General features: G+C 42.0%; 1 protein-coding gene across 2 annotated transcripts in view; it reads right to left on the bottom strand.

Moving 5' to 3' along the window:
• The window catches only part of DENND2A (DENN domain containing 2A), a 187,179-nt gene that overhangs the window by 50,866 nt on the left and 118,745 nt on the right, over positions 1-17,568 (bottom strand). The window contains exons 15-19 of one of the 2 annotated variants that reach the window (XM_043966251.1): positions 10,763-10,940; positions 8,120-8,161; positions 7,132-7,249; positions 5,439-5,684; positions 267-315 (exon numbers count right to left, since the gene is read on the bottom strand). In XM_043966251.1, coding sequence (XP_043822186.1) covers positions 299-315; positions 5,439-5,684; positions 7,132-7,249; positions 8,120-8,161; positions 10,763-10,940 — 601 coding nt within the window. In that variant the 3' untranslated portion in view covers positions 267-298. The remainder of the gene's footprint in view (positions 1-266; positions 316-5,438; positions 5,685-7,131; positions 7,250-8,119; positions 8,162-10,762; positions 10,941-17,568) is intronic. The other variant, XM_043966250.1, reaches the window with a different exon arrangement.

Genomic DNA, 17,568 nt, shown 5'->3' with positions numbered 1-17,568 from the left:
AGTTAAAAAAAATTTTTTTTTTATTAATGTGCTTTGGTTTTATATCACCAGTTTCCTCCAATATGCCTCCCCCCACCCAACAGAACTATCCCATAAAACAAATGATATTTTTTTAAAAGACAGAAAAACAAAGAGGGGGGAAATCAGCTTAACTGATTGATAAATCAAAAAAATCTGAAAATATGTGCAACATAAAACGGTTGTAGACTGTGGGATAGTTCTATTCTCAATCAATTTTTAATTGATATCTTTTGGTTTTACATTACCTTCATTTTCCAATACATTCCTCCTCCCTTCCTCACCCAGCAAGCCATCCTTTTATAACAAAGAATAAAAAAGAAAAGGAAAAAGAAAAACAAAACTAACCAATACATCAATCAAGTTAGTATATACAGCATTCTACATCTTATAGATACACCACCCCCCCTTCTCAAAGAAAGGAGAGTTCATTCTCATATCTCTTCTTTGGGGCTAATTTCACAGCTAAATAATTTAATTTTAAATTTGTTTTGTAAATTTAATCTAATTTTCTTATTTGGACACATTTATCCTTTCAGAGATATTCTATTTCCATTTTTGATGGATTATTAATATGTAGTAGCCTTGGGGCAGCTAGGTGGCACAGTGGATAGAGCACTGGCCCTGGATTCAGGAGGACCTCAGTTCAAATCTGGCCTCAGACACTTAACACTTATTAGCTGTGTGACCCTGGGCAAGTCACTTAACCCAATTGCCTCACCAAAAAAAAAAAAAGTAGTAGCCGTATCATGTTAGCATTAAGTTCTGTGCCTTAAAATTAGCAATCAAAGATGGAAACAATCCATTTTGGAGAAGCTGTAGAAAGGCAGGCACACTAATGCATCATTGGTGAAACTGCAAATTGGTCCATTTAGAAAAACATTTTGGAACTATATAAGAGAAGTAACTACACCCTTTGATCAAATAGGGTATATACCCAAAGGAGGTCAAAGATAAAGGAAAATATCCTCTCACATATACCAAAATATTCATAAGTAGCACTTTTTATGGTAGCAAAAAAAAAAACAAATGGAAACAAAGTGGTTACCCATCGGTTGGAGAAAGGCATAACAAATTGTGCTTCATTCATGGGATATAACATTACTGAGAAAAGAGAAAAAACAACTAGGAAGAATTTTTAAAAACTGGGAAAGATTTGTTTGAACTGGTGTAGAAGAATATAAGAGAGCAATGCATATGATAGTCACAATAATGTAAAGAAAACGCTAAAAACATCAGAACTCAGGTCAATGCAAGGACAAAACTTGATGTCATAGGACTGATGATGAAATAAACCTCACTGCTCTTCAGAGAGGTGGGGGATTATGGCCACTGAATGAGACATCCCTTGTTGGAGGTGGTTAATGTGTCAGTTTGTCATATTGAATTGCCTCTTTACCATAAGGGAGGTTTCTTTTGGGGATGGGAAGGGTCACTGAGCAGTGACAGCAATGTTTTTAAAAGCATCAATAAAGCATTTAGAACATTTCTATGTCTTCAGCCTCAGTGAATTATTGGGTAATATGTACACAAATACTTCCGTGTACTAGTGGAGTTTACTTCAAAAGAACCATTTTAAAGAATGAAGACTCCCTTAATAATCTAACTAACCAATCACTAATTGATCTGCTTTCTTCTTCCTTAAATATCTCCTTGTACTTTGTACTTCCTTAAGCAAATAGGACATTCTGACTATTTTATAGCTATTTGTGTACCTTGAATAGTTTTCTGTACTAGGCTGTAATCACCATGAAGTTAGGGCCTGTATCTTAATTTTATCTCTGTACCTTTTAGAACACCTAGTACAGTTCCTTTCACATAGTGGATACTTATCATTTGTTCAATTTAAATATTTTGAAAAAAATCAGTTTTGTGTGCCAAATTTCCCTAAAGTTTGGATTGATCTGTAGAGAGGTCTGGAAATATTAGATGGGCTGCTGTTTCACCTGAACCTAGTGTGAGGAGCATCAGTTTGCTGATCCTCAGACTAGGAGTCTGGTTGAGTTTCCCTGTGGTAAGCATGAAGTCCTTGGGGTCCGGCACTGAGGCTGAACTGGCAGAGACCTGATGCTGAAGAGGCACTGAATATCATCTCCTGAATGATAAATCGGCATGCATCTACAATGGCCTGTGCTAACACTTCTGGCCTAACAGTCTAAACAGGATTTTAGGTGGGAGAGGAAAAAAGCACTGGCATAGTTCTCTTTAGAGGTGTGCTGGAGGGCAGCTAGGTGGTGCAGTGGATAGAACATCGGCCCCTGGATTCAGGAGGACCTGAGTTCAAATCTAGCCTCAGACACTTAACACTTACTAGCTGTGTGACCCTGGGCAAGTCACTTAACCCCAATTGCCTCACCACCAACAAAAAAAATTTGGATAGAGGTGTTCTGGAGCCAGCACAAACCAGCTCTCGAGAGCTGGTTATTAAATTTTCAGTGTGAGCATTTACACCTCAGAAATCAGCAAAATGAAGGCCTGCTTTATTGTTTTATGGATTGTCCCAACTTTTGTTTTTGGTGAAGAATGAGGCTTTAAAAGGTAAAAGAATAAGAGCTCTACCTGCAGAAGGGATTGAGAATCCAGCTAGGGTGCGGTATCCTGTTCCATTACAAAGGGGCAAACACATGCAACACAAATATGGGTGGTGAGGTTGGGGGAGTGGATAAGAGCTCTAGCCCTGGAGTCAGGGAGAGATGAATACAAATTTGGCCTTAAATACTCACTGACCTTCTCAACTGTAAAATGAGGATGATAATGGCGGCACCTACCTCACAGGGTGGTTTTAAGGGTCAAAGCAGGTAATATTTGTAAGAAGTGTTTAGCATAGTACCTGGCATACAGTAGGTGCTATATAAATACTTACTCCCTGCCTTTCCCCTTCCCTTTTGGTCTCTTTTATTACACATGACTGACTAGTTGCGCTCTTAAAGACAAGGTGGTAGAGGTGGAAGATAGACCTGCTATTTCTCTATTGCTCATAAAAGCTAGAATAAACAAACCTCAACAAATGCCTGTGGACAGGTGGGGAAAAAAAGAAATTTAAGCTCTCTCCAAAGGGCAGGGGAGGGGGCAGCTAGGTGGCACAGTGGATAAAGCACTGGCCTTGGATTCAGGAGGACCTGAGTTCAAATCCGGCCTCAGACACTTGACACTTAACTAGCTGTGTGACCCTGGGCAAGTCACTTAACCCTCATTGCCCTGCAAAAACAAAACAAAACAAAACAAAAAACAAAGGGCAAGGGAGGCTTCTAAAGACAAGAGAGTTGGGGACAGCTAGGTGGCACAGTGGAGAAAACACCAGCCCTGGATTCAGGAGGACCTGAGTTCAAATCCTGCCTCAGACACTTGACACATACTAGCTGTACTTACTGACCCTGGGCAAGTTACTGAACCTTCATTGCTCCAGAAAAAGAAAAAAAAAGACAGAATTTCCTGTCACAAGAGATCTGCAAGCAGATATTGGATGACCACTCACCAAGCATGTTGAAGAGGAAATTCATGCTTTGGGCAAAGCTTGGACTAGCTATCTGAGGTCCTTCTAACTTCTAATCTATTATTCTCCAATTTCTCCTTTCTACCAACTCTCAATGATCCTTCTCTTTTTAAAGGAGAAAAGACAAGAGACAAAGGAGGAGAAAATGGCAGATAGTGGGGAAGAAATGAAATGGACTATAGAGAACTTTCTAAATAGTTTTAAGAGACCTGAATGATTTTTTACTTAATCTAGAAGAAGAACGAAATTAAAGTTTTCTGTTAAGGAACTAGAATGCCATTCTGGAAAAGAAAATAACAAGAGAGGGTGGTGGCCTTCACCACTAGTATGATGAAGGTACCATTAGGGACTGAGTTCGTATCTCAGATACTTCCTAGGTATTTGATCCTGGTCAAGTCACTTAACTACTTTCTGTCTTAGTTTCTTTAACTGCAAAATGGGAATCATAATAGTGCTTACCTCACCTTGTTGTGTGGATCAAATGAGATAATCATAAGCACACAGCACAGTACGTAGCACATAATAGGAACTAAATATATGCTAGCTATGATAATGATGATGAGGAGAAAGAGGAGGAGGAGGAGGAGGAAAGATGTGAACTTAGAGTAAAAGCTACTGTGGAATAAAGACCACTCCCTAGTTGTCAGGTCAGATTGCTCAAAGGTTTTTGTTTTTTTTTTTGCAGGGCAATGGGGGCTAAGTGACTTGCCCAGGATCACACAGCTAGTAAGTGTCAAGTGTCTGAGGCCGGATTTGAACTCAGGTACTCCTGAATCCAAGGCCGGTGCTTTATCCACAGCGCCACCTAGCCGCCCCCAAAGTTTTATTAGATAATCAGCCAGTGAAAGTCAGTCTTCTGGGGGCAGCTAGATGGCGCAGTGGATAGAGCACCGGCCCTGGAGTCAGGAGGACCTGAGTTCAGATCCGGCCTCAGACATTTAACACTTACTAGCTGTGTGACCCTGGGCAAGTCACTTAACCCTCATTGCCCCACAAAAATAGATAAATAAAATGCTAAAAAAAAAAAAATCAGACTCCATGTATTTTAAAAAAAAAAAAAGAAAGACAGTCTTCTTTGCAAGACCATCTCACTATGGGATCAGGGAATTGAATTTTCATGCAGCAAATGAAAGAAGAAAATGGGAACACAACAAACAGGATCTTCATAGGGAACGTCTTCCTGGAGCACAGTAAGTGGGACAACTTGCCTTGATTGAGGCTAGGAAAAGCAGGTGTATAGGCTTCAAGTGTAATGAGGGATAATTCTCTAAAATGGAAAGCACTTTGGCTAAACCTGGTTCTCTACATGGGACTGGAGCTGAAATTCAAGTTGTGCTACAATGCTTACTATCTCAGTTAACTTTGAGCAATCATGTCACCTCTCTGGGCCTCAGTCTCCTTATCTGAAAAATAAAAAGTTATGACTAGATGACCCCCCCCAAGTCACTTCAGCTCTAGATCTATGATTCTTTGATCATCCTAAATTAATATAAGAAGAGAAGGAAAGGTGATTAAATCGTGTGTTGGAAAGGACATAGGACATGTGGCCAAAAGACACCATTGGCTGTGTGACCATGGCCAACTCATCGAATATCTTTGAATGTCAATTTCTTTGTCCATAAAATAGGGATAAGAATACGTGCCCTCCCTACCTCGAAGGTTTGTTGCAGGGACCAAATGAGATATGATCAGAGGATCTGTAAAAGGCTATCTTCATCAGTTTTCACCCACCAAGTAGTGGGGTGAACTTAAGAATTTTGAAGCTATTCTTCCTTATGCTCCCCTCCCTACTCCACACCCCCAATCAAACTCCAACTGGTGCTTGACTCTAGCTTGGGCTCATTTCGTTGACTCAGCACTCTCCACCTTACTGGCCTCTTCCCCCCCACACCGAGTTGGGGGAGAAGACACTGAAGATGAGCCTAACCTTTCGCCTCCTGCTTCCGTAGTTCCCGTTCCTGGATGAAGCCCCGGAATGTCTGTGTTTCCATGAAGACCTCCAGGAAGCGTCGGAGGCTCTTGGAAGAGACAGCTTTTCGGAAAGCCTCTCGCTGCAAGGTCCTCTCCTCCCGCTCATTGGCAGTCAGGAACAGGGAGTAATGGCCCACAACTTCCACAAAGAAGCGGACAAAGGCTTCAGAAACCACCTCATTCAGGGGACTGAACTCTGGGCCTGTAGAGAGCAGAGGGAAAGGTGGAGAGCATGAGACTAAAGGAAAGAAAAGAGGCTGCACTATAGGCTTTGGGACAAATTGATGAAATCGAATCTGGCCTAGCCATGATAGGAGAGATGTACCTGATTTGCTAACTGATTGCCTACTCTTTTTTTTTTTGTGTGGGGCAATGAGGGTTAAGTGACTTGCCCAGGGCCACACAGCTAGTTAAGTGTCAAGTGTCTGAGGCCAGATTTGAACTCAGGTACTCCTGAATCCAGGGCCAGTGCTTTATCCACTGTGCCTCCTAGCTGCCCCCACCTACTCTTTTTGATAGCTGTTATACGACAGTGAACTGGTCATAGAAGTCACTTAATAAAATGTTTGCAGAACTGAATTAAAAGGAAGGGATGGGGGTGAGGGCAGCTAGGTGGCATAGTGGATAGAGCACCAGCCCTGGATTCAGGAGGACCTGAGTTCAAATCCGGCCTCAGACACTTGACACTTACTAGCTGTGTGACCCTGGGCAAGTAACTTAACCCCAATTGCCTCACCAAAAAAAAAAAAAAAGGAAAGGATGGGGAAGGAAGATCATGAACAAGTCACTGTTAGCAGACAGTGTCACATAGTAGATAGAGAACCAGCTTCAAAGCCAGGAAGACCTGGGTTCAAGTCCTGTCTCTGAAATATATTGGCTTTGTGACCCTGAGAAAGTCACCTGATGTCTCAGTGCTCTAACTCTTAAAGCCTCTAAATAGCAAAGAACATGCTGGCACGTATTGCTAGAGGGAATTTCTCCACCTATAGCAATGAGATCACAGGTCCAGGCCTGGTCCCAAATTGTCAGCATGGTGGCAGAGGATGGGAAGAATCCCAGAATACCTGGCTTTGCATCCTGATTCTATTTAATACTTGTGTGAACTTGCCCAAGACGCTTCAGCCTTTTGGGTCTCGGTTTTCTCATGTATAAAATGAGGGGGTAAGACTAGAGCAGGGGTTCTTAATGGTTGTGTGTGTGATGGTCTGCTTTGGCAATAGAGTGAAACTTATTCAGAACAAGAGTTTTAATGCACAAAATAAAATACATAAGACTACAAAGGAAACTGATTAGATTGAAGTAAAAATGTAATTCTTTTCCTCTCCAAGTACTCAGACCCCCTGAAATCTATCCACAGATCACTTGGGTCTGGGGGTACCCCAGGTTAAGAGCCCCTGGATCAGATGATCTCTAAGATCCCCTTCAGCTGTAAATCCTATGGTCTTATGAGGAGCTAATTTCTGAGCATTTCTTCTGCCATCTCTGTTTTGTCTGCTCTTCCAGAATACCCCCCTTTCCAAGTTGCTTGGGAGAATGACAGCCTTCCCTGGGGCATCATCCCCTTTGCTTCCTTAAGGTGGACCTGAGGAGCGCAGTGAAGGAAGGGAAACGATTGGCAGCAGGCACTTAGGTGCGACTTGAACATTTACCATATTTACAGTCTAAAGGACCCTCATCTTGGTCACTAGCCAGGTCATTCCTCTGCTCCAGGATGTGTTCCAGAGCTACTTGTAGCTTTCGGGGCAGAATGGAATCCTCATCTTCCATCTACAAAGCAGACATAAGCAGTGATGAGCAATGATGCAGCAATGTCCTGGCCAATGTCACAGGGATGTACATTGGCTAAATCCCAGGGCAATTCTGGCTCAGTCCTGCCTCAGCACAGCCAATATGAATCAGGGGATATGCATCAAGATGACTAGCTTCATCCTGGGGAGGGCTCGAAGGAGCCCTTATTAGTTGAGCAATGGGTGCCATGAAGTTAACTTGATCTCTGGGGGAAGGAAAGGGAAGGGAGTATGAATGTTAAGTTTTGGAAGATAAAACAAATTCGCAACACTGGCTGTCAGGAAAAGGGAATACATCTGTTGTCAATGGGAATTTCAGATTCATGGCTGACATCTTGGTATGCCCATTTAATTAAAAAAAATTCTCTGTTCTTTGCAAGTTTTGATATGAGCCAAGTTTCTCTGTTGTTAAGATTATTAGCCAGATAATGTCAAAATTGGCCAGAGTTTAGACTTTAGCCATAATGCGTATATATGCATACACACACATAGAAAATAATTATCTACCACAAAGGATTGTGGTGAGGAAAGTGCTTTGTAATCCTTAAAAAGCTATAAATATGGGAGTTATTATTATTACTATTTAGATACATATACTCACACTACTAAATTAAAAATGATTTTGTTACAAAATATGTAGAAATTAATCTCTTTCTCCCTAGGATTTTGACTTTTTTCCTGCCCTCTTTGGCCATTCTCCAGACTGACCAAGCATGAGGGAGATGGCCTGCCAATCCCCTGTTCCCCCCTGCTTCTTAACCCAGAAACACTTCCACAGCTAGAAAGTTGAGCCCCAAACAGAAGAGACTCAGAAACAAAGAAAAAAATCACCATGGTTAGGTCATCTTACCTGTCTAAGGAAACGATTGTTTACCAGGTCTACCACAAGGACCTAAGGGATAGGAGAGAGAAAGGGGCTGTTATTTACTATCTGTCAGAGCTCCTGAAATGCAGGGATGACCTCTTGCCTTCTCTCCTCTTTTTGCCACATAGAACTAGAGCAGAAGTTTGAAGGAAATAGGGCACTTGCTGTGGTTTCCTGGCCATGTCGCTGCCACCACTAATGATAGGGGGAAATGTCTACTGGGTTGTCCTCAATTGCTTTAATTTGACACTCAGACAACAAGTTGGGCAGAGGCGACAGACCGGACTCATTCACAGCCTTGTTTCTGGGCTTGGCTCACTTTTCTTAAGTGTTTCTCAAATTGTTTCAGTTCCTGGACTACTGTGACAGGGCAAAAGGCTGCCCGTATTCTATACCTGCTCTCACTTAGTCTAACACCTTCCTCCATCTCCAAATTAAAACCAGCCTTGACCTTTGATCTACATCTCACTCTCAGTTAAGTGACCTGCGCCACTTGTCATTTCAGGGTGAGGAGGAAAGGGATGGTGTCAAGGCTTCTTAGAGGGGGAGAGCATGGGAGTATAAAGAGGACGAGGGTAGAGACCAGAGACGCCCATGCTCTCAAGCAGCAGTTGGTAGATTTCCAACAGTAACATGGTCCTCTATCTTTTTCTCCCTATGGGTCCAGAGAACCTCTGTTAGGAACCAGCACATCCTGCCTTGGCATTTTGGACCAGCCTGGAAACTCCTTGGAGAGCCTTCCTGTCAGGTTCGACTCTGATGACCCCTGGTCTCAAGAAGGCCCTGAGCTGTTCTCTACTTTGGAGAGTCAGGCACTCAGATGCTGAATATGGATAAGTAGGTGCTAACCTTGGCCATAGAGGCACAGGCTTCAAAGCTAAGTTTAATGCCCTTCCCTGATTCTCAAACAGCAAAGGTTGGTCTCCTCTGGCCATCTTGAAAAACTAGAAAGGACAGCCGGACAGTGTTCTTTTAGCTCCAGACCCAAAGCAGATAACCTGTGACTGACGAGTCACATTTGCTATGAGTTCCAAAAGGCATTTTGGCTAGGGATTTCCAAATGGTGCTATGTGGGTTGGCCTGTTTCTCATGAATAGTGCTGGAGAAGGATGAAGAGAATTGTTGAGATATTTAAGTACTGTGTCAATGCCTAAGGCTTTGTTTAGAATGTGCAGGGAAAATTTTTGTCTATAATTTCTAGGGGCATTATGGGACCAAACTGTATGATGGAACTCCAAATGTTCCCCAATCCTCTCCCCATCCCCAGACTTGTTTGATTACTAGGCTAGCATAATAATAATAATAATAATAATAATAATAATAATAATAATAATAATAATAACAATAAAGAGAAAAAGTTATCTGGAGAGCAAGACCACAGAAACTAATTTTAGAAATTTCCCCACTTTGATGACTAGGCTGTGAAACAACAGGAACTCTTTTTTTTTTTTTTTAAAGTGAGGCAAATTGGGGTTAAGTGACTTGCCCAGGGTCACACAGCTAGTAAGTGTTAAGTGTCTGAGGCCTGATTTGAACTCAGGTACTCCCGACTCCAGGGCTGGTGCTCTATCTACTGCGCCACCTAGCTGCCCCCCAACAACAGGAACTCTTAATGATGGATTACATTTTTTTAATTTCTAAAAACACTTATGTGAAAGAAGACCCACTGAAGAGAGTAGCAACAAATGACCCTATCATCATTTGTAATTGAGCCACATTCAACCTAGAAGAGTTCTTGTGGTTCTTCAATTGTCTTAGATCTGGGAGCTGGGGAGAGGGGCACTGGCCTCACTTTGAACTGATAAGAAACAACATTCCAGCTCAGTCCTCAAAACAGACAGCCCTGGTCAGTGGTCAGGAGGATATGCCTCCTAGCATGGCCTTAATACTCGTCAGCAATCTGAGTTCATCATAGACAGATAGTCGCCAATGGCAAGAAGAACAAACACTGTGCTTATCCTTGAGCTGACTGGACTGTTAATGAGGGATTCATTACTGTGTAACAAGGGTCTGACAAGCGAGCAGAACACCTCTAATACTACTCCCCACATAGAAGAGATTAAAGAGCCCGTATCTGGGAGCGTCGCTTGGAGAGACTGGGGAACACATGAAGACATTCTGGACCTGGATCCAGTCAGCCAGCAACAAGGTCAGGAGAAGCCTTTTTGATTGGCCATACGGGGGGAAACTGGGGTTCCTTCCAAAGGCTTTAACTGGCTTTAGAGGGGAAAAGGCCCCAGGCCTCCCACCTCGCAGCACTGCTTCTCACTTAATACTGTCAGTGAAGGAGCCAAGAAATAACAGTGAAAACCAACCAAGGCTTTTTGAAGGTGCCCCCAGCTCTGGTTCTTCAACAGCATCCATGCATGCCACTCACTGTGTGGTCAGCACACTGTGAACAATCACACAGTGTCCAAGCGTGTGTCATTCCCCAAAGGCACATCTATCACATGTCATCACGACTCCCCCAGAAGCAGGCTCCCCAGCTTCTATGACATCAAGGCATTTTGAGCATTACACATAGATCCAAGGAAATGGGGCCGAGTTAGTACCTTCTATCGACTCTGAATTTTAACAGAGCAGCTGTTCCTGTTTGAGGGAAACTGAATCACGTTTGAGGGAACTCACCTCTTCCAAAGGCAGCTCCTTGAGTAAAGGCAGCGAGCTGGAGAGCAGCCCAATCAGGAAGGGAGTCGGTGAGCACACGATATCAATCATGGATGGCGGCAGCACGGGGATGTAGGTGTGTTGCCAGGTGAAGGGATAGATGAGAGCCACCATGGCATGGCAGCACTTGGAGAGGGTACTGGTGAGCAAGCCACAGGACAGAGAGACAATATTATTTCAAGAAGGTGAGCAAAGGATGAGAACCTCAAGGCTTTCAGCTTGCCTGCTGGGACAGCCTTCCTGGACTCAGAGTGGGTGGTGAGACCTCTCGGAGGAAAGCATCACAGAAATATTTAGAATTAGCCCATGGGGGTGGGGGGAATGGTGGTGCAGTGGATAGAGCACTGGCCCTGGATTCAAGAGGACCTGAGTTAAAATCCAGCCTCAGATACTTGACACTTACTAGCTGTGTGACCCTGGGCAAGTCACTTAACCCCAATTGCCTCACCAAAAAACCCACCCCAAAACCAAAATCCAAACAACAACCAAAACCAAAAAAAAATTAGCCCATGCCCATGGTGGAGACTGGCTGGAAACCTGGACTCTTGCTCAGATGTTGCTTTATCTTGCTGAGTCTGAATATTCATACATTAGACTGGAAAAACCTCAACCAAAGGTTTTCATGCTTTCTTTGATTATGAAACACTCAATTCCCTATAATAGTATTTCCCAAATTAAGTTCCATGGGACTCTGACATTACCCAGAATATTATCAGGGATTTTTCCTGTTTGTGTCTTTGTCTTAGCTGTTTGCTGTGCCTGTGCGCTCTAAATCTGACCCTTCACCTCTCAGAATCCCCTGGCTTCCTTTAGGACTAAGCTTGAAGACCACCCCATGTGGGAAGCTATTCCTGGGCCCCCAGCTGCGAGTGCTTTCCCTGCCAAGACTATGCATCCTCTACTCAGAATTTCTGTTGTATGTATTGCCTTATGCATATATTATAAGAATGCAAGCTCTTTAGGGGCAGGAACTAGTTTTGTTTTTTCTTTGTATCCCCTGTGCTTTCTTTGCATGGTGCCTGACACATAGTAGGTGCTCAGTAAATGCTTCTTGGCTGAGAGGAAAGATGTGTTACCTGTTATACTTATCCACTTTTTTTTTTTTGGCAGGGCAATGGGGGTTAAGTGACTTGCCCAGGGTGTCAAGTGTCTGAGGTCGGATTTGAACTCAGGTACTCCTGAATTCAGGGCCGGTGCTTTATCTACTGCACCACCTAGCTGCCCCCACCTGTTATACTTAGAAGACACTTTTGTCTCTCCCCGCCCCCAGCAAAACAAACAAACAAACAAACAAAACATGAAATTGTTTATGTACCAAAAATACTTATATGTAGGTTTGGGGTGGTTTTTTTGGGGGGGAGGCAGAGGTAAGAAAATAAGATTAATTTCCTCTACTTTGTTCCAAAATTAAAGCCCAACCTACCATGGGGGTATTCCAAACTCCTACCTATGCTATTTATAGTTTCAAGCCCTAAAATGTTCTGTGGCTAAATTACATTGGAAATGCTGCTCTATATAGAGTTGGTTGTTCAGTCATTTTTCAGTCATGTCTGACTCTTCATAATTCCATTGGGGGTTTTCTTGGCAAAGATACTGGAGTGGTTCGCCATTTCCTGCTCCAGTTCATTTTACAGATGAGGAAACTGAGGCAAACAGGGTGAAATGACTTGCCCAGCCAGAGTCACATAGTTGGTAACTGTCTGAGGCAGGATTTTAATTCAGGAAGAGGAGTCTTCCAGATTCCAGACCCAGCACTCTTTCCACTGGGCCACCTTGCTGTCCTGACTCTGAGTCTAGAGTCTGAATTGTTAGTTAATATACCTTTTACAATAGCTATCTTGGGGCAGCTAGGTGGTCCAGTGGATAGAGCACTGGCCCTGGATTCAGGAGGACCTGAGTTCAAATTTGACCTCAGACACTTAATACTTACTAGCTGTGTGACCCTGAGCAAGTCACTTAACCCCCATTGCCTCACCAAAATAAAACAAAACAAAAAAATACAATAGCTATCTTCCTGAAAAGATGCTTGCAATTCAGATTTTCCATATAAATATATTTTATTATTTTCCAGTTACATTTAGAGATAGGTTTTTTGTTTTTTTTTTGGCGGGGCAATGGGGGTTAAGTGACTTGCTCAGCGTCACACAGCTAGTAAGTGTCAAGTGTCTGAGGCTGGATTTGAACTCAGGAACTCCTGAATCCAGGGCCGGTGCTCTATCCACTGCACCACCTAGCTGCCCTAGAGATAGTTTTCAACATTTGTTTTTATAAGATTTCTAGTTTCAAGTTTTTCTCCCTCCCTCCCCCCTCCCCAAGATAGCAAGTAATCTGATATAGGTTATATATGTACAATCACATTAAACCTATTTCTGCACAATTCAGATTTTCATCAAAGACTTTTTCCCCAGTGACTAACGCTGTTTCAGAGATGCTCTGTCTTCATTTTCCATTGATCCTCAATGGGCAATAAATCCTAACAGCTTAACTTCGGGTCTCTGTGACACCTACCTTTCCCCTTTCTTCTGCCAAGCCATCACCTAAATCTACTAAGGTAGTTAGTTCCTTAGGTAAAAATCAATTTAAGGACAATCTGTTCATAAACCATAGTTATCCTGGAATGTGAATAATCACTTGCTAATTTTTCTACTTTATGAGATCATTTCCAAACTTCATAGTCCTGGGGTAGGGGGACAGGAGTTATTCAAGAGAGCTGAATTTTCTAGATAGCCATGGTGTATTCCTTTGAATATCCAAGCTGTTTTTCCCCTTCATCATTTTGGATAATTTTTTTTTCTAAAATATGATATATTCATCTGCTCCTACAGTCAGATTATGCTAAATAGAATTTAATTCTTTTCTTAATGAGTCATTAGGAACATCAATTACTGCCCAGTTTTGTAATATGCCTCGAGGGTTTAGTGAAGTATACAGTGCAGTTTACTGTCTCAGACCAGCCTAAGAAAAATGCCCCCAGACTGCTGTGCTTTTGTCTTCATTTTATAATTTTGCTCCTCTCCCTGTGTCTCTTAGGTTACTAGTGATCCCTTTTCTTTACTATCAATGTACTCCTACACAGCCTTTCCTCTTTCCCCTTTCATTTGCTACTGATGGTATGTTGTTGGTTGAAAAACCCAATAAAAAAAGCTGTTAAACTCATATGTAAAATAAAAGCAGATAGATTTTTGAGCGAAGGCCGGGGGAGTTGTCTTATGAATAATGTTCATGAACTCTAGAGTGTGGGATTTTGTGAAACTGATTTTTTAAAACTTATTTTTATTGATGTCTTTGTTTTCATATTGCCTCCCTGCTCCCCATGGCAGTGAGTGATCCCTTATAACAAAAAACTAAAGAGGAAAAAAATATCACTCAACAAAACCAAACAACTTAGAAACTGCACGTGACCATATATGCAATGTTCCATACCCATAGTCTCCCCAGCTTCACAAGGGAGACAGGGAAGTACATTTTCTCAACTACTGGGAGAACCAAGGTTGGTTGATGTGGGTTGATTCATTTTCCCACCCAATTGCTCTTCTGGACTTTGTGATCTTTAGCAACTCATTGTCCTGCAAGATGACACCAACTCTGAAACCCTCTCAGTATCCTGGGGCCCTTGGACCCCTCCCTCTCTCTGACTGAAAGGGGTGGACATGGGAGAACTCCTCCTAGATCCTTCATTTAAGAAGTGGCCCAGGGCCCATTTCCCACCTGGCTGCAGGACTTATCATGCCCTCTCTCCCTGTACTCTTCTTCTCCTCCCCCATTTTCCTCTCCCTTTTATGTGTGGTCTTCCCCCATTAGATTGTGAGGTCCTTGAGAAAATTGCCTTACTTATATTTTTCTTATATCTGTGCACATAGATTGGCACATAGTAGGTACTTAATAACATCACTCAAGGTAGGGGAGAATCTCCTCCTTTACATTAAAAGAAAACATACTACTTAGATATTCGCTCCACTTACAAATGGAATAGACCACTGGGGCAGGATGGTCTAAATGAAGACCTTTTTAAAGGCGATAGAACATCTGAACTATAAAAAATAAGATCTTTTACTGAAGAAGAACTGAGCCTGAGAGAAAACTGAGAGAAATTAGACTACAAAGGATTTATTACTTCCAAAGATTTATGACTTTATGAAGTCATAAATATGGACTTATTTGGTCCAACCTCTGTCATTGTACAAATGAGAAAACTGACATCCATGGAGGGTTGTGACTTGGCCAAGACCACCCAGATAGTAAGAAACAGAGCCAGGGGTATATTGGCGCTGACTCAATTGAGTCGATTATTAAATTTTTAGCGTTAAGCATTTACACCTCAGAAATCGGCAAACACAATAAATCAAGGTTTGATTTATTATTTTATTTTACAGATTTAAGGAATCCATGAATAAAATGTTATTCATGCAGATTAGATTTAAAAGTGTGTCGTGCACACATATTTTTTTTTTTTTTGAGAGGTGGGGAGCTGGTTGGTAAACAGTTACCAGCATACTCCTGTCCAAACTGAGTTTCAAGCCCTCTTTCTATCTCTCCAAGATAATCTCTATTGTCCCTTTCAGTTTAGAAATTCTATGAGGTTGTTGTTTTTTTCTTCTGGCAGTGGGGATTGGATTTGTATTGAAGCACACACACACACATGCCCTTTCAACCCAGTCCTCACAGACAAAGGCAAGCATTTGGAAGGGTGGGGTTAGGTTTGCCTTCTGTGGGTCTTGCTGTTGAAAAGACAGGACAACAAATATTAGCTATAGACTTCTCAAAAGCAGGAGCTACATTTCTCTTATAAAATTTTTTTTTGGTAATGCTTTCAGCATTTTTAGCATCAACATAGGTCTTTATATATATGTATATATTTTATATATGTGTCTACACGTGTGTATATATGCATGTAGATGTACAGACTTTGACATTCATTCATTTTTATAATAATGAGTTCCAAATTCGCTCCCTCCCTCCAGCCCCTCCCACACCCATTAAGAAGGCAAGCAATATGATATCAGTTACAAGTGTGAAATCATGCAAAACATATTTCCATATAAACCATTCAACATAGGCTTTTCTTTTCTGGAGGCAATCAGGGTTAAGTGACTTGCTCAGGGTCACATGGCTAGCAAGTGTCTGAGACTGAATTTGAACTCAGGTCCTCCTCTTTTATTTTTTGTTTTTGTCAGGCAATAGGGGTTAAGTGACTTGCCCAGGGTCACACAGCTAGTAAGTGTCAAGTGTCTGAGGCCGGATTTGAACTCAGGTACTCCTGAATCCAGGGCTGGTGCTTTAACCACTGCGCCATCTAGCTGCCCCAGATCCTCCTCTTTCCAGGGCTGATGCTCTATCTACTGCATGACCTAGCTGCCCCCAGCATAGGTATTTAATGAATATTTGTTGAATCAAACATTGGCAAACGTAGTACAGGGCTACCTGTGTACAAAGGCAATATGGTATGGAGAATAGAGAGCTGAGAAGTCAGAAGGATCTGGGTTCAAATTTCACCTCTGCTACACATTGGCTGTATGACCCTAGACAAGTCACTTAACCACTTATTACCAGAGGCAATTCTCTAAAACTCTAAGTTGTAGAGAAAGAGTCAATGAATCTGAACTGAACTGCTAAGGGAAGTTCCATACCAGGAGACCCCTACCCTGATGAATTCCAGTTAAAAGAAAAAGAGGCAAGACAAGCTTAGGAACCTCTGGGAGTTCCACTCAGCTTGTCAGTCTTATTTCTGTGCCATCAATCTATGGCATCCTTCATGTCATTTTATTCCTCCTTGATTGTCTTGGATCTCCTGTCGAAGATGAAAGAAAAAAAAAAAAGCCTGACATGCTAGATTCTTTCTCCCTCCTCCAGCTCCTCCACCTCCCAGAGATATTAGATTACAGTTTTCCAAATTAAATCTTGAGTTATTTCCTGCCTGGATCATCTAACCTCCCCAGTTCCCAGTTTTCACAAGTATCTGTGTTCCTCAATACTCACTGGAGTTCTGAAATGCCTCTTAGAGCTGGACTATCTGTACATTTAATTAACACCATGGTGTGCCTTTCCTATTGAATGATGGCTTCAGAGATGAGAGAGGACACCAGGCCTAATAATTCCAATCCATATCTTTTTCCTCTCAAAGACCATCCTCAACAAGATATATTGAAGTTATTACCTTCTCTTTACAGGGATGGGAGGAGATAGCATAGTTATGTTTGACCTTCCATGAAGGGCAGTTCAACCCACAAATATTGCATTCAACAAATAGCTATTAAGTGCCTACTCTGTGTGAGGCACTGGTAGTTCTGGAAATATAGGTATGAAAAACTTACTAATGAGTGCTCAAAGAACTTAGTGTCTGATGTGAGGAGAAGAGCACTCAAATAAATAAGAAACCACAGAGTTACATAAAAGCAGAGGAAAGGTTTGGACAAAGCATGAGTGAGTTGGGGAAGGAAAGATCACTTTCATTTGGGAGGAGTGAAGGAAGTCATGGAAGGTTTAAGGCAAAGGAGATGTCATCTGAATTGAGCCTGGACAGAAGGCAGGAAGGATCATCATCAATATATAGACATTTGGGGAATGGAGGAATCCACTGTAGGTCTGGAGGATGGCTCAAGGAAAGGTATAGATATAAAAAACAGAATGAAAATGAGAAGGATGAGTAGTCCATTTTGACAGGAAATGTTAAGTGGAATAGTATAAGAGGTTGTAAAGACAAGTAGACTTGAACCAGGTCATGGGATGTGTTGAACATTAGGATAATGAATTTATACTTTGTTCAATAG

This window comes from Dromiciops gliroides, chromosome 5, assembly GCF_019393635.1.
Source record: "Dromiciops gliroides isolate mDroGli1 chromosome 5, mDroGli1.pri, whole genome shotgun sequence".
Taxonomy (NCBI): Eukaryota; Metazoa; Chordata; class Mammalia; order Microbiotheria; family Microbiotheriidae; genus Dromiciops; species Dromiciops gliroides.
The sequence above is the reverse complement of the archived record's forward strand: the minus strand, read 5'-3'. Positions and strand labels throughout refer to the sequence as shown.